At 39.4% G+C, this 26963-nt stretch overlaps 5 protein-coding genes and 1 non-coding gene across 6 annotated transcripts; 2 read left to right on the top strand and 4 right to left on the bottom strand.

Moving 5' to 3' along the window:
* Window positions 1-1731: 1731 nt before the first annotated feature.
* On the bottom strand, window positions 1732-5472 carry LOC125225166 (neuroglian-like). The gene is made up of 7 exons (XM_048128742.1): window positions 5453-5472; window positions 4708-4731; window positions 3774-3902; window positions 3046-3650; window positions 2763-2781; window positions 2492-2682; window positions 1732-2203 (listed from the first exon to the last, which is right to left on the bottom strand). The coding sequence occupies exons 1-7, from the start codon at window positions 5470-5472 to the stop codon at window positions 2175-2177; spliced, it is 1017 nt and encodes a 338-aa protein (XP_047984699.1). The 3' UTR covers window positions 1732-2174.
* Window positions 5278-9878, bottom strand: LOC125225414 (translocon-associated protein subunit beta). The gene is made up of 3 exons (XM_048129121.1): window positions 9774-9878; window positions 9248-9624; window positions 5278-6488 (listed from the first exon to the last, which is right to left on the bottom strand). Exons 2-3 carry the CDS (start codon window positions 9617-9619, stop codon window positions 6288-6290), a joined length of 573 nt encoding a protein of 190 aa, XP_047985078.1. The 5' UTR covers window positions 9620-9624; window positions 9774-9878; the 3' UTR covers window positions 5278-6287.
* Trnat-ugu lies at window positions 7438-7509 on the bottom strand. The gene has a single exon. It is a non-coding gene; the product is annotated as a tRNA-Thr (tRNA).
* A 237-nt stretch (window positions 9879-10115) lies between the features above and the next one.
* On the top strand, window positions 10116-15498 carry LOC125225413 (centromere/kinetochore protein zw10 homolog). Its single transcript, XM_048129120.1, has 6 exons — window positions 10116-10329; window positions 10404-12174; window positions 12922-13125; window positions 13305-13434; window positions 13906-14047; window positions 15228-15498. The coding sequence occupies exons 2-6, from the start codon at window positions 10665-10667 to the stop codon at window positions 15441-15443; spliced, it is 2202 nt and encodes a 733-aa protein (XP_047985077.1). The 5' UTR covers window positions 10116-10329; window positions 10404-10664; the 3' UTR covers window positions 15444-15498.
* A 691-nt stretch (window positions 15499-16189) lies between these two features.
* On the top strand, window positions 16190-20800 carry LOC125225742 (RCC1-like G exchanging factor-like protein). The gene is made up of 7 exons (XM_048129583.1): window positions 16190-16381; window positions 16521-16699; window positions 16920-17111; window positions 17529-17731; window positions 18327-18499; window positions 19714-19878; window positions 20403-20800. Exons 1-7 carry the CDS (start codon window positions 16264-16266, stop codon window positions 20738-20740), a joined length of 1368 nt encoding a protein of 455 aa, XP_047985540.1. The 5' UTR covers window positions 16190-16263; the 3' UTR covers window positions 20741-20800.
* A 17-nt stretch (window positions 20801-20817) lies between these two features.
* Window positions 20818-22653, bottom strand: LOC125225744 (mediator of RNA polymerase II transcription subunit 27). Its single transcript, XM_048129584.1, has one exon. It carries the CDS (start codon window positions 22589-22591, stop codon window positions 21689-21691), a length of 903 nt encoding a protein of 300 aa, XP_047985541.1. The 5' UTR covers window positions 22592-22653; the 3' UTR covers window positions 20818-21688.
* Between the last annotated feature and the right edge of the window lie 4310 nt (window positions 22654-26963).

Raw genomic sequence — 26963 nt, 5'->3', positions numbered from 1 at the left:
AAACATTTTCCGAGGTTTACTAAAAATCTTCTTACTATTTATTTGTCGCTTATGAAGCCAAATAATACATTTCACCATGTAGCTAGATAACTTGACTATAACTGTGACCACTCAAGTTACCAATTCAGTAAAAAACTAAGGTAGAATACTCGATTTTGTCGAAAACGTTTCAATTGACCCCAGCCTCCCTATATTTTATATTGCAAGAGTGATGAAAAACATTGTGTCGAGTCTTTAAAAACACTCCGGCAAGCCGTCGCGATTTTACTTACTCTCGTTAGCAATGTTCAACTTTCAACTTCTTTCCCCCGTGTTGCACAATGTACAGTCAACAACACAGGTTCTGTGATTACAATGTGACAATAGTTATTTGTTTTAAAAGGGGGCAAAGTTGTTGTTTAACCGCACGTGCCAATATTGATACCCGAGCAAGCGAAAGATTCCAATATTTGTGTGTGTGGAATCTTGAGCGTTGCGAGGGTTTCAAGTTGCCACCGAGTGAAACACAAAATTTTTCACCACAAAACACGAACAAAATACTGACTATAAAACATCAAACTAAATCAAATCTATCAATCTAATCAATATTTATGGTTCAAAAATCATCATTTACACGTAAATGATACCAGCCAGCTCAAAACATCAAGTTAAAATTTGTAAGAGATTACTTTGCACTCTCGTGGATAAAATGAAATTTTGCTATCTGTTTTCGAATAGCAAAGTAAGCCTTTACCAGTTGGTGTGGTGAAAAAATATGTATTCACACCTTAATGTACAGGCAATAAAGTTTTGTATACATTTGGCACTTTGTATTCACTCGCAGCTAATATGTTGTTGACTGTATTATTATATTTATAAACTGTTAGATTTGATATGATATAATTGATGTAGGCAAATAGATGAAGTCCGTCGTTATCCGCTCGCGGAACAAATGCGAATAGACGTCATGATAAAACAGTGGTATTGCGGCTATTGTAATCGGTAGAGTAAACAGGCGGCCCTGCATTGTTTATGTCGGTACAAGGTTGAGGTATTTCACTAAAACAATCTTCCTCAATGGCCGTTCCGGATTTTTTTTATTTAAAAATATGTATACAGTACTCGACAAACTTTTAGACCATTAGGCGCAGTTGTGGGGGCAAGTTTGCGCATCGTATACACATACGAGCAAAAAAAACTACCTAATAAGAAAAATCGTTCCTGGGCAGGTAATGCCACTCTAAGAGTTGTGCCTGCTCGTTCACTGAAAAGATCGCTCCCAACTAGTACGATCTGCGAAGTGTACTAGTTCGTTCTTTTAGGACATCTGGACATTATCTATCTGCATATGGCGTACAGTAACGCTCGCTCGTACTAGCCGAGAGCTGATCGGCCGTTTTCGCGCGCTCTCGGTCCGAGTCAGTCGGTTCTAGTTCGGTTGCGGTCGGATCACACGGATCGCTTTGCTGTCATTGTCACTTCTCGGCTCTTCGCTCCTTTCGTTCCCATTCTGTTGCGCGTGTGTGAGTGTACTAAATGTACTAGAGAGCAGAATCATTTGGGAGTAGTTCGGTCTAGTACAGTGCAGGGAATCGTGTCTTTTGTACTATTAGTACATGTACTACACAAGCCTAATTTACTCGTATTGCATTGGGCCTACCATCTAATTAGAGTATAGGTACATGTAGTAAATGTACGTTTGGGAATAATAAAACGTTGGTGTTCAATCTATGCTAAGGATCCATATATTATTTAAGTCTAAGTACCTCGCACACGCATCTATATTGCGCCGACCTTCTAAGGGGAGTAAGGGGTATAGTATAGAGTTTGCATTTACTCCCGGCAGTGCGACGTCTAATGTGCGAGTACCTAAGTATATCGTATAGGTACCATCGCGCCGGCTACTGATTCGGCGCTACATTTTCCGTGGCATTGATAATAGCCAACTCTGCCGATTGAACGTTAATGTCTTTGTACACGTAACCAAAGAAGTTAGTGGCATTACATCCGTAGTTGCCCGTGTCCTCCTTAGTGAGATTGGTAATAGTGATGGAGTCAGCCGTGACGGAGCGGCGTGGATTTGGCGCAGCGCGCTCGATGGGCTCTCCGTTGCACGTACACTTGATCTGTGGCGCGAGATAGCCGTCAGCCTTGCATCTGATGACCGCAGTCTTGTTCTCCCCCAGGGTTTGAGATTATGGTGCTTCGTTGAAGGACGGAGAAGCTGTTGGGATAAAAGATGTTTTTTTTTAAATATTTCTTGGTAACCTGGACATTCCGCAAGTATTGAACCACCAATTTAGCTAGGACCCTAAATAGCTCAACAATCTTGGAGCGTGTGAGTAGGTAATGGCCGCCGTACATAATTGGCGTTACTCTGTTGGGGCAAGTTAAGCTGAGTGAGACTGTATTAAGGATGGGGTGAGCAAAGTCAGTATAAGTTAACAGGATTGAAATAGGTAAAAAGAGATATCTACTTCCCAGTACCTACATCGGGGCATTTAAACCTCACCTTCAACACTGAGGTTGATGGAGTGTGACTGCGCTGAGCCGACGCCGTTACTGGCTTCGCACGTGTAAGCGCCTTCGTCTTCGTAGGTCACGGGGTTGATCACCAGCGTCTTGCCATAGTTGATCTGTTTCACACGATCTGACCACAGGATGGTTTGTCCGTCTTTCTTCCAAACTATTTCCGGGAGCGGCCTGTAAATTCAATTTGATTCTTATAAACAAAATGAATGAACTTAATTACTTTATGTAAGTAGGTAGAACAAATAACTTACGTTCCACCAAATATACAATTTGACGACCGGTCTGGCGCAGTCGGTAGTGACCCTGCCTGCTACGCCGCGGTTCCGGGTTCGAATCCCGGTAAGGGCATTTATTTGTGTGATGAGCACAGATATTTGTTCCTGAGTCATGGATGTTTTCTATGTATATAAGTATTTATATATTATATATATCGTTGTCTGAGTACCCACAACACAAGCCTTCTTGAGCTTACCGTGGGGCTCAGTCAATCTGTGTAAGAATGTCCTATAATATTTATTTATTTATTTATACAATATAGCTCCACATTTTTCCCTCTGAGTGCGACTTCATGACTTTTTGTGGTGTATTGCTTCACTGGCGGAGACCTGTTCAGCATCTCAGATCCCGACTTATGCGTCACTGTTAGAAAAACCTTATTGCCGAGTTTATACTCCCATCTGAAGAAGGACTTGACAGCGCAGATGTAAGCAAAATTAGTAGTCTCGATCGAGTCCTTGCGTGTGACGTTCGAGAACCAGAGGTTACCCTCAGGATCGCAAGTAATGCGAGAGTTGTTTGCAGTTTTCAGCGTGCCCTGGTCGATATTAATTAATAGCCATAATACCAAGGGTTTGGGATAGCCGTCAGGCGGTTGGCACGTTAACTTGTACGGGTAACCTTCTTCAGCTGTGATGTGCACGTCGTTATCGGTGTCTTTGAACGATTGCAACTCGGATTTACGTACGAAGACAGAGTTGGATGTGGCTGTGCCCCACTCATTGTAGGCGAAGCACTGGTACTGGCCCACGTCTTCGTCTTTGGGTGCGGTAAAGATTAAAGTTCCCCTGCTGGGTTGTTGTGAAATTCGATCTCCATAGGTTGCGTAGTTGAATGGTTCCCCGTTTTTTGTCCATCTGTACCTGGTATAAATAAAATAGTTTGTAAAAATTTAATATAGGTACTAACGCATTATAAAAATACTAACTTAAGTTGAATAACAAATACTTAGTTCTTATGTACATTCGGTTAACTAATTTACTTACTGCGGTGCAGGTTCGCCTTCGGCTTCACATGGAATAACGAAAGGTCTTTCAATCTCACCAGGCGGCGTCACTATGAACAACAACTCTTCCGCAGTGGGTTGTTGGACGATAAGAGGTGTGGTGATGTCACTGTTCCATAAAAAAATGTCAGAGTTAGAATTTTATGGGTAATAGGTATTACTATTACCTAGTATCATTTACCTACGCGCACTAAGTACGTCCGTTTTTCGTAACAGCCTCCGATGCGCTACAGAGACGTGTTGGAACAATTTACCTCCGCCAAACGGAAATGTTGGTATTTGCCTCTTGAAGTAGGTACAACCTTCAAAACATTAAAATATAAATATTGGGGATACCTTACACAGATCAACTTAGCCCCAAACTAAGCAAAGCTTGTACTGTGGGTGCTAAGCGACGATATACAATACTTAAATAGATAAATACATACTTATATACATAGAAAACATCCATGACTCAGGAACAAATATCTGTGCTCATCACACAAATAAATGCCCTTACCGGGATTCGAACCCAGGACCGCGGCTCTTAGCAGGCAGGGTCACTACCGACTGAGCCGGACCGGTCGTCAACGTTTAATTAACAGATAAGTAGCCCAATAAGAGGTATCAGACTAAACGGCCACATTCATAACGAATCATACTTAAATATTAAAAATAAGTTTTTGTATAAGTACAGTCACCGGCATAAAGAAGAGTCTGTACCTTGTCGCTTTTAATCGTTTGACAATTTCGCATGACATTTCAAACAAGTTAATACAAGAAGGTACAGAAATCGTCACTTATTTATGACTGTACTTATGTAAGAGTATTATTGAAAATATTGTGGCATAGGTACGTATTTCAGATATTACATTTCGAGGATAGACTAAAATAATCCAATATTATATAGTTATAACTTTCTAGTAGGTACTTACTGAGTGCCGATGCTTGTACCGCTACTGCCAGCAGGCACAGCAGTTTGTCAACATCCATAATCCCCATGGTTCCCCTGCCAGGTCCCGTCACAAACTACACTGACCTGCACTGATTACTGACATTGGCAGTCGACACAGACTAATCATAAATACCTAATTTTTATCACCCGAAATGTTTTGGTAAACTGATAAAAATGCTCTGTTAGGTACGGATCCGTATCTGCTTATAACATTACCTAATTTCTGGCTACAATTGGATGTCATACTTCACGCTTGGCTTGCATTCGTGAACGGCGGTGATACTGACACCACTGTCCTGGCACCACTTTTATAACCATATGCCAAGTCCTAACGAATTATATGTATGTCAATGGCTCTATTCCACTAGTGGTCACATTATAGATAGAGTTTATATTTTAACTTTTTGAATTTCAGTTTATTTAAAATACTTACATATAAAAGTTTTACGCACTGGACGTCAGCACTGAGCAAAGATAGGTATATGCAATTATTCTAACATATACTCTTTTTCTGGTGCAATCACGCTAGGAAGTTTGAAATCAAAATATATTTAAGACAGTAAAATTATATTTTATTGTTCATACTTTATAAATTAATAACAATGTAAAAATGGCGGATGAACAAGTGAAGTGATGAGAATAATCACCGCTAATGATGCATACAAATTAATTTACTTTAAATCCATAAGGAAAGTATCTTTGAGGTAATTTAGTAATTAATTTACAAATGAGAGTTATTAAACATATTGGTAACAACATAAGCACAACCTAATTGACCAAAGACTAGATAAACTTTATTTCTATGACAAGACATGATGTCTAACTAATTCATACACAACATTAGCAATGACCACAATAATGACTGCCTTACTCTAATTTAAATGCTTTCTAACTAAACAGATAGCAGTCTCAAGAGATACATGTCAATAGTAACAAAATTTACTTGAATTGATAAAGTAATATGCACATTGCTGAACCTACTTACTTACTGGTTTTGACATAACTTTCTTTACTATTTCATGAGTAGCTTTATTATGTAAACGTCTACTTGAATCCATTATCCATACAGCTAGAAATTTACCCATAGCCTTCAAAACAAGTAAATAAACTCAAAATGCTACACCAAGTGCAAGCTTTGATATTTATTTAAATGATTTCTTAAGGCTTGTCTTTTTGGGCATATACCTAAAGATGAAAATTTCCAATACTCTTTTCGTCATAAAAAAGCGAGAAGATAATATCACTCTTAGGGCCAGTTGCATCAAACCGTTTGTCACCATTAAAGCGTTCGTAAAATTTTATTGTATGGGAAGTTCCATAGACGTCTACTGCGTGACGATGATGTGTCTGTCAAATGTGGCCCTTAGGGTTGGTTGCAACAAGCAGTCAATTACCCAATTTAGCCTTCGTAATGGGAATTTCCATGGACTTCTGTTGCGTGATATTCATATGTCTGTTAACTGTGGTTGATGCAACTGGCCCTAAATTTTAAATTCGCCGTCTTTCTTGTAACGGAATATTTCCCTGGGAATTTTCATCCTCCGGTCAATTGAAACCTATCTAATGATTCTTCTTAGGTTTACTGAGTTTCTCGTACTTGGTCTTGGAGGACCACCAGAGCCCGAAGGGGATGGCGAGGGAGGGCAGGGTCATGACCGCGAAGGCGGCCCAGTCCAGGATGTGCGAGGAGAACTTGCGGTTGTAGTCCTTGTGGGCGACGATAGCGCCTTCGCCGGGGGAGCTGCTGATGGCGTATTGGAGCTGAAATAAAGCATAGTTAATTTAGAATTGGTACGCGATGGGAGGAATTTAATTTTTAAATGAAAAGAAAAAAGTAAACAATAAGAGTTTTGAATGATTCACGGTTATTTTCATTAGACTTATATTGACCGGGATATAGACCGTGATTACCTTTTTGATTTTTGTCGAGCTCCCACATGCATGCAACTGCGTCGAAATATCGGGAGCTCGACAAAAATCAAAAAGGTAATCACGGTCTATATCCCGGTCAATATAAGTCTAATGAAAAGTAAACAATATTTTTTATTGCAGAATATAAAAGATTGTTTATTAATTTATAGCGTGTCACATATATTTCAATCATTCAGTATGTTTATGCACAAAATTACGGACTTTTCTGAAAATAGTATTCATCATCCTCTGAACAAGATTTTCATCCATCTTTTTTGTCTGTTGATTCCGTGTGGACCGCAAGGAGTGGATATTTTGAATTATTTTGCCACTATTATTTGATTGTCCTTTAATGAAATAATGATTTGGGCAATAATTATTGCCTAGTAGTTTTCTGGAAATTCAACAATTTAGCAATCATTGACCCAGACCAAGGGGATTTTTCACGTATTTGTTCACAGTGCATTTTCGCCGGTCAACGTCCATCATCAATAACTTACAAAAGCAAAAAGTCAGATCAACCAAATTTCTAATATAGAGTTATCAACGTATTAAAATTAAGATGTGATTATCAGTTTTTTTTAATTTTTAAATATATTTTTTTTATTCGTCGCTAAACGCGTGCCAATACTATGTTAACTATGCTTTAGATAATGTTTATTTTTATTTATAGCCTGTATCCAGTGATCATAGCCTAGTTGTAGATGTGATGTGCTTGTCTAGTCTATTTTTAAACTGTTTCATATTATAAATTGAAATAGATATCATATACGAAAGAAAAAACGGCAAGGCCCACTGGTGGCCGAGCCGGGAATCGAACCCAGGTCTTCAGCTTACACGGCTAACGTCTTTACCACTAGACCACACGCCCGCCGTGGTACCCAACAAAATTCCTCTAGTGTATGTTATCTCTCAATCATATCAAATATATATATATATATATATATATGTCATATTTACAATTTTGTGCGACCACATCTTCTGGGAGTTTGTTCCAAGATCTCACTACTCTTGCTCAAAAAGTGTTTATAAGGGTTACTGTGAGATCTATCACTCTCTAGGTTTAAGTGATAATAAATCATTTGTTGATCATGATGTACAATAATAAGTTGCAAAATCATTTAGTACCTCCAAGTCCCATATAGACAATGTCAAGAACAGGTAGACTAGTGCAAGAGAGAACAGGGAATGATTTATCAAAAATTTTGGATCAATTTGCATGTTCATTGGTGCTGATGCAGTTGTTCAAGAGATACGCAAATTGCAAAGTTTCCAAGTTTCTCACAAAACAAGGGAATAATTTTAAAAAACATATACTTGAAATACCCATGAGAAGTTTAACTTAGTTATAGCTATAATAAGCCCATATCAATTCTTTTGATGAATTTGTAATAAGAGCATAAATTTGGTAGTTCAAAATATAATAAACAACAATAAAATATATCAGTGTTGAGATTCTGTTCTTGAAAAATTTAAGAGTAAAGAGGAGAGGAGTATGAAAATATGGGAAATTAATTTATGCTACACTACAAAGAGTAGTTAGTAAATTACAAAATAGAAAGTAATTTAGTAACAATGAATACTAGCCCCAAACAACTTTGAAAACTATGGCATACCTATTACAATTTAAGCAAATTTATTAGGAAAAATCAAAATATTATTGGTTACACAGTCATTGTTGTTTAATTAACGTCACAGGGTCAATAATAATGTAACAAATGTAGATCATTGTTTACAAATGGTATTTTGTTAAAAATCTACTAAGTAAAAATTAAAAGTACCTGTGTGTGTGACCATAGCTGGGCACCGTTAATCAAATAGTTAACTTCGATAACCGCTAATCCGTTACTATAAAAGTTAACTTCGTTAATCGTTAAAGCGATACATTTCAACAAATTTAACGGAAGTTAAAGTTAATCGATAATCCGTTAATCCCTATTAAGAAGTAATTTTACTGTTGCTAGTTGCATTGCATCAGTTATCAACTATTTAGTATTTGCGTAAGATGTTACTGTAAAAGCCCAAAGTTCGCCAAAATCTCTAAAAAAATCCCAGCTGCCAATTGGTAAAAGCGAAATGTTAATCAGGTCTCGAACAAGTGATCCAAAGGCACCAATTTGTCTGTAGACTGTGAATTTACGGGAAAACCCTAGGTTTCGCCGTACTCCGGGCTTTTATAGTAGCGGACAGAGCAAGTTTTACTCGGCGCGTGTGGAACTGGATTAACGGACTCGAAGAAATTTAACGGAAGTTAACGAATCCGTTAACATTTTTTAAAGTTAACTTAAAAGTTAATCCGTTAACCAAAATGTTAACTTCGTTAATTAACGATTAACGGATTAACGAGTTAATGCCCAGCTATGTGTGTGACCTTATTTAACAGACCATATACCACAAAAGAACCTTATTTTGTGAAACTCATGAAGAAATAAAGTATGAAAAATACATTGCTCTTGTAGGATGTAGTTGACCTGATATACAAATCCAGCCTGTTTCAGCTTTTGTAAGATCAATCTTATTTATCGAAATACCTAATGCTTGCCCTGATTTAGGTGTCCTCAACAACATATGGCACTTTCACAGTGATAAGTGTGTAAAACACTACTCACCTCAGTAGCGTCTTCAGTGGGCTTGTAGGTGATCTCAGCCGACGTGAAGTTGAAGTATCCGTAACGGTTGGAGCGCACAGTCACGACATGCGATACATTCGTCTGCGGCGCGATGCGGTCGATCTGTGCCGACAGCTGCCCGCCCACCACCGTGAACACCTCCGGGTGGAATCCGTTGTCCACCAGCTTCACGTCCACCGCCGGCGCCGTTCCGACGTTGTACAACGTGTACTTGATCAGGATATCCATGTCCTCAACCAGGTACTTGTTCAACACTTGCTTCGACACCAGCAGGCGCGCCGCCGCCGTCTCCTCATCAGCCGTCACCGCCGCGGCGATGATCAGCACGAGCGACAATAGTTTCGCAGACATTTTACCTGTAATAAGAAAATTTTGGCACCGTTATAGATGTGCAAAGAAAACTGCGAATTTATAAATGAAACTACTGTAATTCATCACTGTAACACACACCTAGAATGATATTATGCACAAAAGGAAATTAAAATGTAAAATTTACAAGCATTACCTGTTATCGAGCTTATTTTAATACACAATAAATGAGAAATGAGAAAGGTTACGTTGACAGGCGAATGTACGTGGCTGACGTTTCACTCCACGCAACCAATCTTCTTGCCAGCAAACAAAAATAATTACCCAATGGAGTTGATCACTTATTTAATCGAAAGGATAGGTTTTTCTTGACTTACCTTTAAAATAGTAAAGTATTAATATAATTTCTCCAGAAATAAATAATAATTTAACATTATCATAACTGATCGCAACTTTCAGTTAATATAAAATAAAATGAAAGTTTCTGGCAGTCATTCCTTGTGAAAAGTTGTTTCTTTTTGTATCAATGAACGCGATTTTACATGTGTCAAAAATACGTGTTTGTATTTCTTGTTCGAATACGATTAAAAGATGAAATTCGGCGAAAATGTGTGAATTATTTTAAGCCTTTATTTATTTTATAAGTAGTATAGTGTTTAATTTATCTTAGCACTCAGTTAAACTATGACCGAGAAAGAAGAGACTATCAAAAAACCAGAACAAGAACCATTGGACGACGAAGCACTAGAGAAGTAACACAATTCCTTTTAATGTCTTCGAATTGGCTAATTTTCAGTTATATTTACTTGTGATTTGATACTTTTAGATTAGCCGTTGAGGAACTGATGCGGGAAGCGGTTCAAGGGGCAGCAAGAGCTGAAATAGTGGGCCCTTCCGGTTGGGTCAAAGCACCTCAACAGAAAACGAATAAACGTTTCCTCGTTAACACTCTGCGGAATGCGGTGAGCTCCAACAAGTATCACAGCTCACGTGCCGCGCACAAGCACTCCCGACACAGGTCCCCCAAAAGGGATAGGTACCCTGAACCCAGTATTAAGAAGGACAGATCAAAAAGAAAGAATTAAACATGGCAGATTACGATATAGATTCACTTTTACAAACTATTTTCGATAGCACCGAAAGTAACACTTGGAAACCTTCAGATAAAATTCAACGGATCAACAAAGAATTGGATAAGCTCAAAGCTGACACTAGAGAATTCATTGGTAATGCAGACTATGATATATCAGCAATCCTTACTGAGAGCAATGAGCTGTGTGCCGAGAGTGGCGCCCTGGTGCAGGAGATGGAAGCCTGCCAGGAGGAGATAGAAGGGGAGACAATGGCTGACATCCTTCAAGCCATAGATAAACAGAATGAGCTAGCCAAAGAATTGCAAACAGTAAACTTTGCCATTAACCTAATTTATGATGTAGTTACATGTGGGAACTATGTAAAAGATTTTGAATCTGGTAGGATTGATAAAAGCTTCAACCGAGCTTGTGAATCCGTTTACGACTTGCTGCAGTTCTTGGAGAACCCGACGGAAGGTTTCACAAGCCTGGACATTTACAACACCACCAAACAAAATGCACAATTAATATTAGAGAGCTTGCTGCGGGATTTGTACATAGTGTGGGATAGGATGATAGCGTACAACATTAAGAGTGGGGCCAAGAAAACTGAAGTTACCATTACTTTCAATATGGAGGAGAGACTCGTAGTTGTCGATGCATTAAATGCACTCTGCAAATGCAAGAGATTGATGGAAAAGGTCAAACATGTATCCCAGTTTCTTCTAAAAGATGTCTTAGAACCGATCATACACTTTGACTGCACAGTTTATGCAGAAACTGACGATCAAGTAACTATAACAATAAACCATAAACAGAAAAATCCTCCTTACGATAATGTGATAGCTAACTTGAGGATACTCTTCCATTTCCTGAGTAACAAATTAAATGTAGACTTTGACTATCACATGACTCTGATGACACTTATAGGTGAGACAATTGCTGTTGAGTTCATAGATGTACTTGTCAAAGATTGTCTTCTAGACACCATACCAAATAACCTAAATGACTTGCAAACATATGGCAAGATAACGGCAGAAATAGAGGATTTCCAACGTTTCCTTTCAATGGTGAAATTCTTTTACAAAGACAAATACTCATTGTTAGCATACATGAAAGATATTGACATATTGTTTGCTAATAAGTCCAGTCAGTATTTCTTGGAGACAGCAAGAACTATCATGCTGAAAGATTTAAGCGTGACCATGTCCATCGGTGTAGAGAGTATACCGGAAGGCCCAGAGAGTCCGAGTACCTCTAAGTTAGATAAAAGTACAGAGGAGGCGCTAACAGTGTTTGACGAGACATTGCCTAAGAGCTTGTTCTACTTTCCCCGGTGCATGATTTCGAAGTCTGCTCAGGAGTTGCTGGATTTGGTGCACGTGATGATGGAGCAGGCGGTGCAGTGCTCAGATGTGGTCTCTAAAAAGCTTTACAATACTACGAGGCTTGTGTTTGAGCTATATGATGCCGTAGTACCTTATCATCATGAGAAATATCTGCAGACCATTCCACAATATGTTGGTTAGTATCAGAAAGTTTTTTTTTTATTTCATACTATGTATACTAACATGTATGGAAAACAATAAAATTGATTACAAGTCTGTTTTACATAAATTAAGGCATTGCCATCCTGATTAAATCAGCATTTCATACTATGTTTCAATTAATTAGAACATTTGGACATTGTCAGTATTTGATGCATCTAAAAATTAACCTTTTAACCGCCAGAAATTTTTGATCGAGCGTGCTCGTGTCGCCACCGACAGGTATTGTACCACGCAGAGTAAGGTTGGCATAGTTATGGGAGTTATAAATGGGCTGTAAAAACCAAATCAGATCTTTGTCTTATTTATCAGACTATGGCGGAATGAGCTGGATATGTGATGTCTTATATCAGACTCTGGCGGTTAAAGGGTTAATGTCAGCATATAAAGAATTAAGTTGTTTAGCTCAATAGAACGCACTATAATTGCAAAGTTTCATTGTGAATAATTTCTAATTGTTTTGCCCACTAATCTTTATTAAAATATGTATAAATAGGCTACTGTGGCACCATTATTTATGTCATTCTCAAGCAAAAGATAATGTTCGAACATGTTAGTTATAGTTATGTAACAATACTAGCAAATTTCGTCTAAATGGTACCTTTTACTGAAAACGTCACATTTTGTTTTACATACCAGACCAACTGGAATTGGCATAAAACACATATAACGAAATTGGAATATTTGTTCAATTTTTTTTTTAATTCATTTCATCCTGTTTCAGCTCTGTTCCACAACAACTGCATGTACCTAGCGCACCACCTACAAACCTTTGGAGACAAATGGTTGATCCTGATGGAGGGACGCCGCGTGCAGTACCCGGTCAGCTTCGTGGACCACGTGCAGACGATGCGCTCTCTCGCTCACACACACCTCGCCGCGCATATGAGACTACAGCGCGCGCAGATACAGGACATACGATCAGAGCGTGAGTAACAGGGATGGCACTAGTGCTCTCTCGCTCGCACACCATGAGGATCCACGCGCCCAGATACAAGACATACGCTCTTTTTTATACTGCACGGTGGCATACAAGCATTATGGCTCGCCTGATGATAAGCAGTCTCCTTAGTGTATGAACGTCGATATTTATCTCTCTGTTCTCAGATCTGAACAACCTGGCGATGAAGGATGTCCTCGGTGACGATGCAGAAGCAGCAATTCGACAGAGTCTGCGGCAACTGCAACTGCTCAAAAACGTTTGGATCGGTGTGCTGCCTTACAACGTGTTTACTAGGTACTTATACTGGATTCCAAGTCACACACTTCTCGTTAAAATTAATTTGATAAAGAAATGTCTAGGTAAACTTAGTGAGAAGTAAAGAGTGTAAAAATTCTCTATATTTAGTGGTCTAGGAACCACTTCCCCAGTTGGACTTTCGTCCAAGTGCAGTGGAGGTACTCTCCAGTTGAGTTCTGATCCTTTAGCACAACTTGCCTTGTTGCGTGCGAGTCCATACATCAAGCGCGACTTCAAGTATGGACTCGCGCGCGACAAGGCAAGTTGTGCTAGAAGGTCTGGTCTAGATATGGAATTCTATCCGTTGAACTGTGGCCTACCACACATTCACAATGCCGATATCTGTTGTGCATAATGGTTGATCATTATCAACCCCCCACCAGTTTACCCCATTGGGTATGCCTATAAAATCGAGCGTCAGCTCACGTCTTTGACGGTCAACAAAATAACTATAATTTACCTTTTCAGATTGATGGCAACACTAGTGAACATGTTCGTAGAAGAGCTGATCCATCGTGTGTGCACCGTCGAAGATATCTCTATGGAAATGGCCACTCAGCTCACTGATATCTACACACTTGTCGTTCAGAAGGCCCCACAACTGTTTCAGGTAACATACTTTACTTTTGAAGCCAGACCAGGTACCGACGGAAGTCACACTTCAATAGCGACTAGTGGCCAGTTTTGCAGCAAGGGCAACATTATTGAACATGTTGTGGAAGAGTTGATAGCGTGTGTATACTGATGAAGACTAACATGGAGATGGCCACTTAGCTTACTGATATCTACACACTTGTCATGCAGAAGGCCCCGCAACTGTTTCAGGTAACATACTTTACTTATAGCCAGGCGCCCACAGTGCGCGACGGAAGTCATACTTCTAATGGCGACTAGTGGCCAGTTTTGCAGCAAGGGCAACATTAGTGAACATGTTGTGGAAGAGTTGATAGCGTGTGTATACTGATGAAGACTAACATGGAGATGGCCACTTAGCTCACTGATATCTACACACTTGTCATGCAGAAGGCCCCGCAAATGTTTCAGGTAACATACTTTACTTATAGCCAGGCGCCCACAGTGCGCGACGGAAGTCATACTTCTAATGGCGACTAGTGGCCAGTTTTGCAGCAAGGGCAACATTATTGAAGATGCTTGTGGAAGAGCTGATAGCGTGTGTGTACTGATGAAGACATCTACATGGAAATGGCCACTTAGCTTACTGATATCTACACACTTGTCATGCAGAAGGCCCCGCAACTGTTTCAGGTAACATACTTTATTTTTGAAGGTGCCCGATGCCCCTCAGTGCGCCTAGGAAGTCACATTGGGAGCTAGTGGTCTGCAAACAGCAAGGGCAACATTGTTAACACTTTTGTAGACGAGCTGATCTATCGTGCGTGTACCGTCGAAGATGTCTGTATGGAGATGGCCACGTAGCGCTCCGATATGTACTATCAGCTGCAAAAGTGCATGGAAAAATTATGAATGAATTCATTGATCATTTCGCCGTGCACTTTTGTAGCTGATAGTACTTTCTCTTCGGTTTCATTTTGTAGTAACTTTGACACTTTTATTTTAAGTAAAGATAACGTTTGCTCGCTTGCGCGACTTTTGAATATTGTTTGAGTTTAATGACATAGAGTGTTTAAAAAGTTTCTGCAGCCAGAACTAGGTTTGCCCGCGACTGTCCTAGTATGTGATTGATTACATTACCTGCCCCTCTATTAACTTTCGTACTACATTTATGTCTGCACTATCTGTTATTCTGATTAACAATTTAACATTTTCAGAAACCCAGCGATGTGGAAGAGCACGTCAAATCCTGGATCAAGTTACAAGAACTCATATTCGTCCTCAGTGGTTCTCTGAAGGACATAGACAACCACTGGAACGACGGCAAAGGCCCGCTGGCCATCCACTTCAAGACAGAGGAACTTAGGAGCCTCATCAAAGCACTATTCCAAAACACGCAGTTTAGAGCTAATTTGCTGTCTAAGATAAAGTAAATGTGTTTTATTCTATATTCAGTCATTATAATAAATAAATATGGTGTTGATTGAATTTGTGTTTGGGTTTTATTTAGAATACTCAAATACCACGATACAGTCTGACCAAAAAGAGTGAAAGTTAAAAAGTGGCAACATCGTAGTGTCGTCCCGTTTTCTCCACGTTTTCTCACACATTGATTTGAATGTTGCCAATTTTTAATTTCTAGATTTCTACTCTTTTGGTCACTGTACGTGAGTGAAAATTTTTAACATTTTCAAAATTAATTAAACTACGTTCCTAATATTACCATTCCTACTCCAATGCATCACTTTTCTGCAGAAGAAAGTGGCACTGCTTGGTGCACGATAACAGATTTACAGGGAGGGCGTGATTTGAATGCTGAACGAAGAAAAGGATTCTATGATTGAATGAATTAATAGTATCCTTCACTACGCTCAGGATTCAAGTGTTATCGCCCTAGGTGGGAATGATGATACATCGTATTTAATAATTTTGTTCCCTTTTAATCACTTCTAATATATTTGTATTTCCTGTAGTATTCATTCTATTCTTGTTCTATTCCCTTGTTCTTACCAAAGAGCATTTAATCACTACGTTTTTCTTACTTTATTGCGTGTGTTTAGTATTCGCCGGACTATAGAAAAACTTAATTTGTTCAGTACAAACGCACGCTACGTAATACGAAATGCTTCTGTCAATGTCACTGTCAGTGCATAACATAACCTCTCTAATAGCAGTTTCTTTCTGATCTGATCTGTGATACAAATTTTGAATTGCTTGAATAAAATATATAAAACGTTATGTGAATAATTTGAAATGAAAATGCAATCTTTAAAAATATTATTGCGTAATAGAAACTTAAGCGCTCTAGCACCAAGGGCTTACGCCACTACTAAAAAGAAAATACCGACCTCCACAGATGAAGATTTACCAAGTAATTATGTTTAATAAATTCTGTATTTATTTTTTTACTTTTAAATTGATAGTTGTTGGATATTGTGTTATCAATTTAGCAGGAAGAGTTCCCTTAAGAGTTAGAGACTTAACGTAAATTATATGTGTTACTTTTCCAGTTTTTCAATATTCAGTGAGTAAAAGCTCAGACAGAAGGGTATATGTATGGGGCTTGGCCGAGACTGGAGCCCTGGGTATTCATATGCCTCGAGGCAAGAAGCGAGGAAAGAAAGCGTACAAGAATAATTTCTCATTGGCCTGGTATCCCATGAGATCTACTTTTGGAGAAAGATTTGATGTATGTACCCATAATGGTATTGTTATTGTGTATTGAACCATGGTTATTATTTTTAATATTAGAAGCTTTTGTTTGTGAATGTTTTAGATAATTATGTTTTTAAATCTTTTCATAAAAAAAAAAAATTCAAACTGTTCATAAATTAGTTAGGAAATCCTGACAAATTTTTTATTTTTCTTTAAAAATCTTACATGTTCTAATTAAGATACTAATGTTACAGGTAACAGACATAGCATGTGGCTACGGTTTCACAGTCTCTTCCGTAAAAACCAGCGAACAGCACAAAGTGTTTGGCATGGGCATCAACACAGATTCACAGATTGGTTACCACGCACCGCGCATGGGACATCCACTAGAATTGTTATTGAGCCCAGCACCTATTTATATACCTTATAAATCTTTAGAAACTAAAGTGAGTTATAATACAGTTTTTTAAGATAAATTGCTTGTATAAATGAGACTATAGATAACTTAACCCTACGGCATGACCTAAAAAAATGGTTGAAATTAAAACTTTAATAGTTGTCAATAGAGTTCCAACATCATATCGGCTATAAATGGCTTTGTATGCAGTTTACTGCACCCTTAACCCTTTAGGGTTAGCTATTATTTTTTTAATATGTATTATTTACATAGGTAAGAAAGCACATTAAAAATTTAATTGATTTTCATAAAATCTACTATTTTTTTTGTACCTTTTATTTTTTATTTTGTTTTAGACAGGCAGCTGATGCTGGTAGGTCTAAATCATAGTTCACTTTGCACAATTTCACTTTTTAGATAATTTGTCTAGTTGTGTTTTATGTAATTTTTCTGTTTATAATTACAGATAATTGGCCTAGCCGCTGGTAGAGCCCACACAGTAATACTGACAGACACAGAAGGAGCATACACATTAGGGAACAATGCATACGGCCAGTGCGGCAGAAAAATTAACAGCAATGAGGAATATAAAGGAAGCATGGTGACATACAACATACGCAGTCTGGGCAAGGAAAGAATCACAAATGTGTGCTGTGGGCAAGATCATACGTAAGTTTTATTTAGTTACTTCATTTTGTTATCTCTTTGAAGTCAATATTGCTATAATTATGTTATTGGTTAGTTCTGGATTTCAAATCTTGAGGAGAGTGAAATATTTACATAAAAAAATATGGACTGTTATCTTTTTTTAACTGGAAGCCTAAATATAATATCTTACCTAGTTGGAGCCCCAACTTTCAGATTTTCCTTATAAGTATGATTACATTTACAACCAAACCATCATAAAGACCGGCAATGCACCTCCAACACTTCTAGTGTTTCGGGTGTCCATGGGTGGCAGTGATCGCTTATTATCAGGTGACCTGTCTGCTCGTTTGCCAAAAAATAAAACCAAAGTCATGTGGGTAAAACTATATGGTTTCCAGTCTAAAATCACTATGAACAGGCGGGATACAAAGTTGCATCCATAAAAATCTTTTCAATCAAATAGATCATGGACTGAATAGTATATGTAGATACACTTTAGAATAGACTGTACCATGGTCTGGGTTTGATGCGATATGCTGGTCTTAATTAGTGTCTTTGCTTTGCTCTTTTTTTTATTTTGACTATGACACAATACTTCAGTTTGAAAATATTTCAGTCTGTTCATAACAGAATCGGGTCGCGTCTGGGCGTGCGGGTGGGGCGCTGACGGGCAGACGGGTCTCGGGACGTATGACAACACTAGTACGCCGGCTCCGGTGAAGGGGGACATCACTAGCGAGAAGATCGTCAAAGTGGCTTCTACTGGGGACTGTGTACTAGCACTAAGTGGTGAGTTGGAGATGGTCGAACGAAACAGTTGGAGCGGGTGGGTAGGGTGCATACGGGTCTCGAGACGTATGACAACACTAGTGTGCCAGCTCCGGTGAAGGGGGACATCACTAGCGAGAAGATCGTCAAAGTGGCTTCTACTGGGGACTGTGTACTAGCACTAAGTGGTGAGTTGGAGATGGTCGAACGAAACAGTTGGGACGGGTGGGTAGGGTGCATACGGGTCTTGAGACGTATGACAACACTAGTGTGCCAGCTCCGGTGAAGGGGGACATCACTAGCGAGAAGATCGTCAAAGTGGCTTCTACTGGGGACTGTGTACTAGCACTAAGTGGTGAGTTGGAGATGGTCGAACGAAACAGTTGGGACGGGTGGGTAGGGTGCAGACGGGTCTCGAGACGTATGACAACACTAGTGTGCCAGCTCCGGTGAAGGGGGACATCACTAGCGAGAAGATCGTGAAGGTGGCTTCGACTAGGATTGTGTGTTATCACTAAGTGGTGAGTTGGAGATGGCCGAACGAAACAGTTGGGATGTGTGGGAGGGTACAGACGGGTCTCGGGACGTATGACAACACTAGTGTGCCAGCTCCTGTGAAAGGAGACATCACTAGTGAGAGAATTGTGAAGGTGGCTTCAACTGGGGATTTCGTGTTAGCACTAAGTGGTGAGTTGTTAATTGTCGAAACAGATGGAGTGTACGGGCAAGCTTTAGGATATCTTAAACACCAGTATCCCAGCTCCGGTCCGGTGGCTTCAACGGGAGACTACTTAGGTTGAAACTGTTGGGGTGTGCAGACTGATCTTGGGACTTAAGAACACCAGTATGCCAGCCAGCTGAAGGGAGACATCACTAGCGAGAAGATCGTGACGGTGGCTTCTACAGGGGTTTGCGTGTAGGTGCTTAGCGGTGAGTTGTATAGTAAACAATACCTGCTTTGTGACCACTGACCAGGGTCAGTCATTGGTCATTACTCGCTAGACTGACTATCGACTTCGTGAGGAGGCTAGATTTGTGTTCAACTTCTGATATCTGATATAAGCCAGGGGAATTTTCGGGGTGTGTAAATGAGGATTGATGCGTTTTTGAAGCTGAGCCACGGTTATTATCAAAGTTTCAGCTTTATAAATAAATAGTAACTTTATACATTAAAATGTAGCCAAAAATTTCCAGTTTAAATGTTAGTATTTTCAAGATTTAAATTTTGTTTTCAGATAAAGGAGAGCTTTTCGGCTGGGGCAACTCAGAGTACGGACAAGTCCCAATGGCGACGCAGCACCAGCAAGTAAACATGTCGTATGCGCTGTACAGTTTCACGCGAGGACTGGGCAAGATCGTTGACATAGCTAGCGGAGGCTCCTTCTGTCTAATTGCTAATGGTAAATACCAAAGTTTTAACTTTCCTTGCCTCGCTCTACCCTTAGGAAACGTCTGTCACACGGTGAATTTTGCAGCGATTCAGTCGCAAAATGGCTGCGATGTTGATATAGTTGACTGTCTGTCTGTGTCGCATATTGATGTGGTAGGGACGACGGCACTTTTTAATTTCTACCAGAGTACTTACTGAAAATAACACCTAGAGTACCTAGCCACTAACAGTCACCTACGCTTCGTAAGAGTATCGTAGCTAGCGCTCGTTATTGCTCTTCTGTAGTGGTACGACAGAGCCAGTTTTCGATCGCCATACAGATTGTCAACGATTGTCACTTCGGCTAGGCTGGGTCATCTATTTTGTAGTGAAATGCATTTGAACCTTACGCAAAATAAAGGTTCCTCGAAAATGTTGACTCATTGTAGTTGCGTATGTGGCGTTGCTATCAAATGATGGCATATAACAGATTCCAAGTTTATGTAATGTGTCCCTTTGGGAATGTTACTATAAAAGAATATTTCTCTGTTCCAGAGCAAGGCGACGTATTCGTATGGGGCTACGGTCTACTAGGTCTCGGCCCCAATGTCTCCAACAGCACCAAGCCCAAGCTAATACCGCCCGCGTTCTTCGGCCGCAACGAATTCAACCCCGAGTGCACCGTCCAGCAAGTGGTCTGTGGCATCAGTCACCTAGCCGCTGTCACCAATAATGGAGACCTTTACATGTGGGGCAGGAACAGGCATGGCTGCTTAGGCTTAGGACACTGTAAGGACCAGCATTTCCCTATGAAAGTGGCGGTTGGTGCTCACGTCCTAAAAGTAGCCTGTAGCGTGGACCACACTATAGCTTTGAGTAAACCATTTGTTTAGTGTAGAATGTTTCTATATTATGCTGAGAGACCTGCTGTTTATGTTAAATAAAAAGATATTCCTTTATTTTAAGTATTTAATTCATTAATATCCTATTTTATTACATGCATACATACATAAGCTGCAAAATTAAACAGTTTTTAATTAAATTCATTCGAAAAATAAGTATGCAATTTTGCAGCTCTGTGTGACTGGTACCATGTTATAAATGAAAAGTTTAAAAATTACTACAGATAAAAAGCGATACACAATTGACAAGGTAGCAATTGTGTTTAACGTGTCCACTGCCAAGGACCAGCCTGGTGGGTTCTCGTGAACATTGCTCAGATCCCCGATAACCAGCTAGATGGGTGGTCACACATTTTTGTCTGGCAGTGAATGTGTTACTGTCATTAGTGGGTGGGCTCTATCTGACTGACGATGGATTTGGCCAGAATCACCTTATTCTGATTTATCACTACTAAAGATATGCCAATATCAAATGATCATAAGCAATAAAATTTGTATAAGGTTTAACAGGAAACATTACAAAAATACAAATAAGATTGTTTCCTTTATGGGAAATACATAGATGAGATAAAGACAAAGTTTGTTGACATATTTATTTTTTAAATAGTTTATGCACCGATGAGAGTCACACAAATTTAGCTTCTGCCATAGAATGAAAGGAAATAGAATGCATTTTGTTGGCTAGTTTGTCGGACTCTTTTGAAGATGTTATGAACAGTCGAGTTCATAAATATATGTGTACATTTCGTCACCTTAACTCGATGCAATAAGGTGAAAAAGTGTACACATATTTATGAACTCACCTGAACTAGAACAATATGATCACAATCCTGCTGGTAGTTTTACACAGTTCCTGCATTACACTTTACATTCTTATATTGAACGAGAGTTCACGCAACACAAGTCTTTTCCCAACTCTCTCGTTCAATACCACAAAGACTATTGTTTGCATTCATCGTGAAACGGTTCCAGTGTACGGAAGTCACGCCACGCTGGCGGCAGCAGCGACGTGTGGTGTAGGTGGCATGAGCATCTCTTACATGGCTCACTAAACAGGTTTACATAACTATGCAACCATGTCATGAATGAACGCACTGCTAAGTCTGGCAGTGTTGGGGAGTAAAAATGAAGCATAGCTGCATGAGCATTCTCTGTAACCTTCCTGAAGACATGGTGTCGAGACTCTGTCCATAAATCTAGAGTCTCGCCATACCCTTTCACCATTACCCATTCCATGAGCAGCCCTTTAAAGGCAACAACAGCTTTTAAAACATGACTCAAATTGATCTGGACAACAGCGTTGCTCGCAAATGGGCGGGATATAGTTATTTTCATGTCATTGTAGGATCGATCGATGTTGTTGATGACTTGATCGACCTGTACAGGTGCTACGTTGTGGTTGCTTTGTAGCTTGCCCCGTCTCTTAGTGTTACCGGAGTTTATGTACGAGCGCTTAAGAGAGTTCTGGCTAAGCAATGTGTGGGCGAAGGAACTGTACTCGTGCACTTTGTCAGTCCACTTGTAGCTGTTGACTAACTGCGTGTAGTATGCTTGGCGTTCTTGCGTAGTTTCTTGGCTGAGGTATGTCGTGTTCCCCAAGTTTAATGTGAGTGTTGTAGGCACCGGAAGACCGTTTACAGTCTGATCTAAATCCCTCAAGTTAATATTTACATTATTTAGAAGTTCTTGCAGCTCCAAAAGGAATTTGTCTTTGCCATCTTCTCCGTGGTCGGCTCGTAAGCCATTTGAAAGCGTCTCGAAAACATGGCTGACGCTTGACCGTAATGTTCGTAGCGAATTAAGGGCTGAATTCAGCTGGTCCACATTTAAAGTTTGATTCATTTTGTTGTATAAGAACAATCTTTATAAATTCTGCAAGCAAACGCCGTCCATTTACAATAGCCGTTCACCGCCGTCAATTTGACAACTGGATGACAACTTGAATGTGACAAGTATGACAACGAAAAATGTCAAAAACGCATTTAAGATATATGTTTAAAAGCTTACAAGAATTTGAACAGGTTTCTTCGATACAAAATGTATGCTCTGGTACAGCCTTAACTCTAAGTTAGTAGAAAACAGCGTGAAAATCACGTGAAAATCAAATTTTATAGGAGGTCAAATTTGCTGTAATAAGAAAAATGAACGAACGGCTTTTGATTCAGATTATTTAATGAAATTTTGTCATAAAAAAAATCCGTTTGTCATTTTCAATGCCATATTTTGATCGGTCAGACACACTGAAATATATAGGTCTATGGTCAGACATGGGTCAGACTGTTCGCGGTTGAAACTAAGATTTTGTGTAGTGCATGGTGCAGTGTACTAAAATAATGATATTATGGTGTTTCTAGGGTTCCGTACCAAAAAGGTACAAAAGGAACCCAGGTATAGTTAATAGAATAGTGTACCTAACAACTATCCCACAGGAAAAATGGACACGAGATCAATTTTGCAGATCATTTTCTATGACATTGCAGATCGAGTGAGTAGCCAACGTGCCAAACGTCCAAGCTCCGAAGCGCCAGTTGCACAACGCAATGTTGTGCATTTCGTCTCGCATGCTGACTAGTGCTAGCACATGTGCGAGAGTTTTAGGGTAAGTTTTTATTACCTGTCTTTCCCAGCACGGAACAATGGTGTTCCGGACCTTTGGGAGGCGTGCGCGGGGCCGAAGTCAACGCGTAGAGTATGTTTATGTGTATGTTAAGGGATATACACCGCGCGCATGTTGCCCTTGCCCGTATCATGGGACCCACGCAGAGGCAACACTCGCCAGGGTGTAAGGACTATTTGAGAGTTAATGGAATCTAAAATGAACTGAACTGGGCTATTGGATGAAAGTGATGAACTAAATACTGGACTATGGGATAAAAAACCGGACGCCTGCCTAATAAAACGGTATCCAATTTTATTTCCGGCAGACGGTGACTCGTCCCCACAAGATGGACCCCCTACAAAAAGCGACATCCAAGATGGCTCAAGGGCAACACCGGTGTGAGAACTCAAAGATGTCGAGAGGTGTACACCGCTTTCTGCCCAGTGGCCGTCAAGCCACTGTACTAACTCGTGTCTTTGCAATTTTCACTTCCACCCCTGGAGCATGTATGTAGCCCTAACGACTCCACTCTGGACGGCCAGCAACGGCAAGCCAGAGGTAGAGAGTCCTGTTCCACCCACCCGCCTTACGGGTAACAGAACTCTCAAGGAGCACTCGGGTATTTGGGGTCGCTGTTCCAACAGCCCCAACAGCTCGCCACAAGCTGCCCTGTGTTGACTGATTGCACTGGTAAAACCGGTGAGCGATGGGGTCGTCACATCCCTACGCCTGTGTTATTATTAACAGGTCATAGTGTCCTACTTCTTGACAAAGGCCTCGATCAATTTCCTTTACCTATTCTTATTTCCTGAAATCTCTGACGAAGCCGTAAAGCTGCTTCCGCCACACACTGCATCTTAGACTATCCCAAGTTTAGGGAAATATTATAAATAGATAGCGTTAAACGTACGTTTATTAAATAAAGAAATGCTACTCACGTAACCGTACTTTTCAAATTGGCGCCATTCCGAAGTTGTGTACAAATTACATCGTGCGCGTAAACAATTTTACTACAATGTTACGATTGGTCCTAACGCCGCCCATTTGCCTAGCTTTTCGCTTCGTTCATGCTGCTTAACAACCGTTTAGTATGCTAATGTGTGTTTGGCACGACTACTGTCTTTGTGAACGCGCGATAAACGCATTTCATTGAGGCTTTTAAATAAACGTTAGCTGTGTTGTGTTCAGTGTCGATTGCCTTACTATACTCTGGCACAGCGAACAAGTCAAAAGTTAACCGCGGCAAATAAGAAATTAGATGGGGAAAAGTTTACCTTCCGTTGAAAATTTGAAGTTTCCGCCTTTTTCTACACAGAGGTTGAGTATATTTTCAGTATATATATATATATATTATTTTTCTCCTCACTAGCTCGGAAACACGTGTTTTGTCCTTTAATACCAGCGGGTAAAAACGCATTTTATCCACTAGTGGGTAAAGTAATTTGACCTTGAATAAAGTCAAATTAACTGCTTTAAAATTGATAAAAGTAGGTGAATCTAGTAATAAAGATGATTTACCACCTGTGGAACTACTGGAAGCAGTGATAAACGCATTTTTTGCGTTGTAGTTTCCTCGCTATAGTGAGGGGAAAAGTTTTGTGTTACACTCGGGTGCAAATGTATTTTACTTCTCGTGTGTTAAAAAACTCGCAAGTTCAGGATTCTATTCTCGAACCACTCGCTTCGCTCGTGGTTCAACTATAGAATCCTTTCACTTGCTCGTTTTTCAATTTCACACTCGGCGTTAAAATACAACTTTGCCCCCTTGTATTTGGGGGATGTCTGAAAATTTTAAAATCGCCTGATATTTTTTCTGGTGATAGGAATAAGCATTTCTATTTACAGAAAAAAGTTACAGATTTTTTGGAAGCACCATACATTTTATAAAAATAAAAACGTGTTGCTCGACTGCGCGTACGACCCACTTCGGCAGTTATGAGATTTGTCTTAGTCTTTAAAAAAATTCCATTTTGAATCTGTGCTGGCCATAGACACTGACAGTTTGTCAGCTTGACATTTTTCTCGGAGAATTTATAACCATATCTGGTGAACTATTTATTACTGTTTTCGACTCATTTTCTCTCCCTGGCCGCCGATTTTGCCTCCTTCTACGACTACCTTCGCTCTCGAACCCCGGACGTTGATTTTACTGGCTTAAAACGACGACCTTTGATATTAATCTCTGGACCTGATTCTGCTTGCATTAACGAAGACGTTTGCTTTTAAACACTGGACCATCCTGCTGAACTGTTTACGATCCGTTTTGCCTCCCTGACTTCTGATTTTGCTTGATATAAGGACGATCATCGCTTTTAAGTTCCGGACACTATTTGTTATAATGAATGCAAGTACATAAACACGATATAAGGATCCCAAAACATGCTTTATACCAACTTGTTCTAAAACCAACCAGAAAAACCCAGATTTAAAATTGTTCATATTAAGAAAGGAGCTGAAGGAAAGTTGGTGTCAATAGGTTGGCAGGAACTGCCCAACCAGAGTGCGATTTTGCTGTGAAGACCACCTGAGTGTAAGATACCGTGTCTTGTTTACCAACCTTAAAATGCAGTTACACGCTGGCAATAATATCATAAAAAAGAAAGCCTTAAATATCTGACACGGTGGCATTTTATAAAATGTGTATTTTTTGGATAGACCAATAGGAAAAATATGGTAAAATACATTTTTTTTTATAATTTGCAATGTCCTATAATAAAATATAATTGATTTATTTTATTGTGTTGTTTTATTTTACTTGTGTGTGTCATGTGTGTCGAGTTACTGTCAAGTTACTATCAAATTCAGTCGGCTATGGCTTTCCATATTCTTCTATGGCCCTCCATACTGTTAAAGCATGATTAACAGCACTATAGTAGATTGTGTTACGAGGGAGCAAAATTGCATATTTATAGCGAGGATATAAATTGAATTGTGAACAAAGTGAAGTATTCTATATGTAATTGAATACTGAGTGTAGTGACTGGGATTCGAAAAGAAAGGGTTATTTTCTTCCCTGCACTGCGAGGAGGGTGCAAAGAGGCACTTTTCCTCTTTGCTATTAGGGACCAAAGTGATACTTTTCCCTTCAAGGACACATTTTTTTTACATGTTTACATAACATACCATTTTTTATGTTCATATAACATATCATTATATATAAATTTCCTAAAAGTTGATGTTAATATGTGTAGCAAATTTAATTCCACCTTGAGTCTTAACACTTGAATCCCTCACTACGCTCAGGATTAAATTTAAGAATACCTTGCTACACTCAAGATATATATCTCATTTTTCTCCCTTGTCGCACAATCTACTATTGCTACCATTTGACACTTTTTTTTTCATATCATATAAGCAAAATACTAAAATATGAATCAGGTCTGTTGTAAAAATATTATGCACTTAATCAACACAATTTTTTTATACATAATATTAAAATATGTTACAACATAAAAATGTTCTCATAGCAATATTATATAGGTATTAAGATTTATAAGATTGTAAGTATTAAGATTTTTAGTTATTAAGAACTATATTTGCAGTGCCCTTACAGGGTTCATAGCTGTGCTATACCTACTGAAATGTACCAACTTATGTACCTATGATAGCAATAAA

Source organism: Leguminivora glycinivorella, chromosome 4 (genome assembly GCF_023078275.1).
Source record: "Leguminivora glycinivorella isolate SPB_JAAS2020 chromosome 4, LegGlyc_1.1, whole genome shotgun sequence".
NCBI lineage: Eukaryota > Metazoa > Arthropoda > Insecta > Lepidoptera > Tortricidae > Leguminivora > Leguminivora glycinivorella.
Note: the sequence above shows the minus strand (reverse complement) of the source record. Positions and strands in the feature narration are given on the sequence as shown.

Coding starts and splice junctions, on each gene's coding strand:
- LOC125225742 (XM_048129583.1), top strand. CDS start 16,264: ATGAAAATGCAATCTTTAAAAATATTATTGCGTAATAGAAACTTAAGC. Junction 17,732..18,326: donor TGCTGTGGGCAAGATCATAC/GTAAGTTTTATT, acceptor AAAATATTTCAG/TCTGTTCATAACAGAATCGG. Junction 18,500..19,713: donor CTGTGTACTAGCACTAAGTG/GTGAGTTGGAGA, acceptor TTTTGTTTTCAG/ATAAAGGAGAGCTTTTCGGC.
- LOC125225166 (XM_048128742.1), bottom strand. CDS start 5,472: ATGTTTAATAACTCTCATTT. Junction 4,732..5,452: donor ATGTTTAATAACTCTCATTT/GTAAATTAATTA, acceptor GCCTGCTGGCAG/TAGCGGTACAAGCATCGGCA. Junction 3,903..4,707: donor GGTACAAGCATCGGCACTCA/GTAAGTACCTAC, acceptor TTTATGGAACAG/TGACATCACCACACCTCTTA.
- LOC125225744 (XM_048129584.1), bottom strand. CDS start 22,591: ATGAATCAAACTTTAAATGTGGACCAGCTGAATTCAGCCCTTAATTCG.
- LOC125225414 (XM_048129121.1), bottom strand. CDS start 9,619: ATGTCTGCGAAACTATTGTCGCTCGTGCTGATCATCGCCGCGGCGGTG. Junction 6,489..9,247: donor CCACTGAAGACGCTACTGAG/GTGAGTAGTGTT, acceptor GCTTTATTTCAG/CTCCAATACGCCATCAGCAG.
- LOC125225413 (XM_048129120.1), top strand. CDS start 10,665: ATGGCAGATTACGATATAGATTCACTTTTACAAACTATTTTCGATAGC. Junction 13,435..13,905: donor CCTTACAACGTGTTTACTAG/GTACTTATACTG, acceptor TTACCTTTTCAG/ATTGATGGCAACACTAGTGA. Junction 14,048..15,227: donor AGGCCCCACAACTGTTTCAG/GTAACATACTTT, acceptor TAACATTTTCAG/AAACCCAGCGATGTGGAAGA.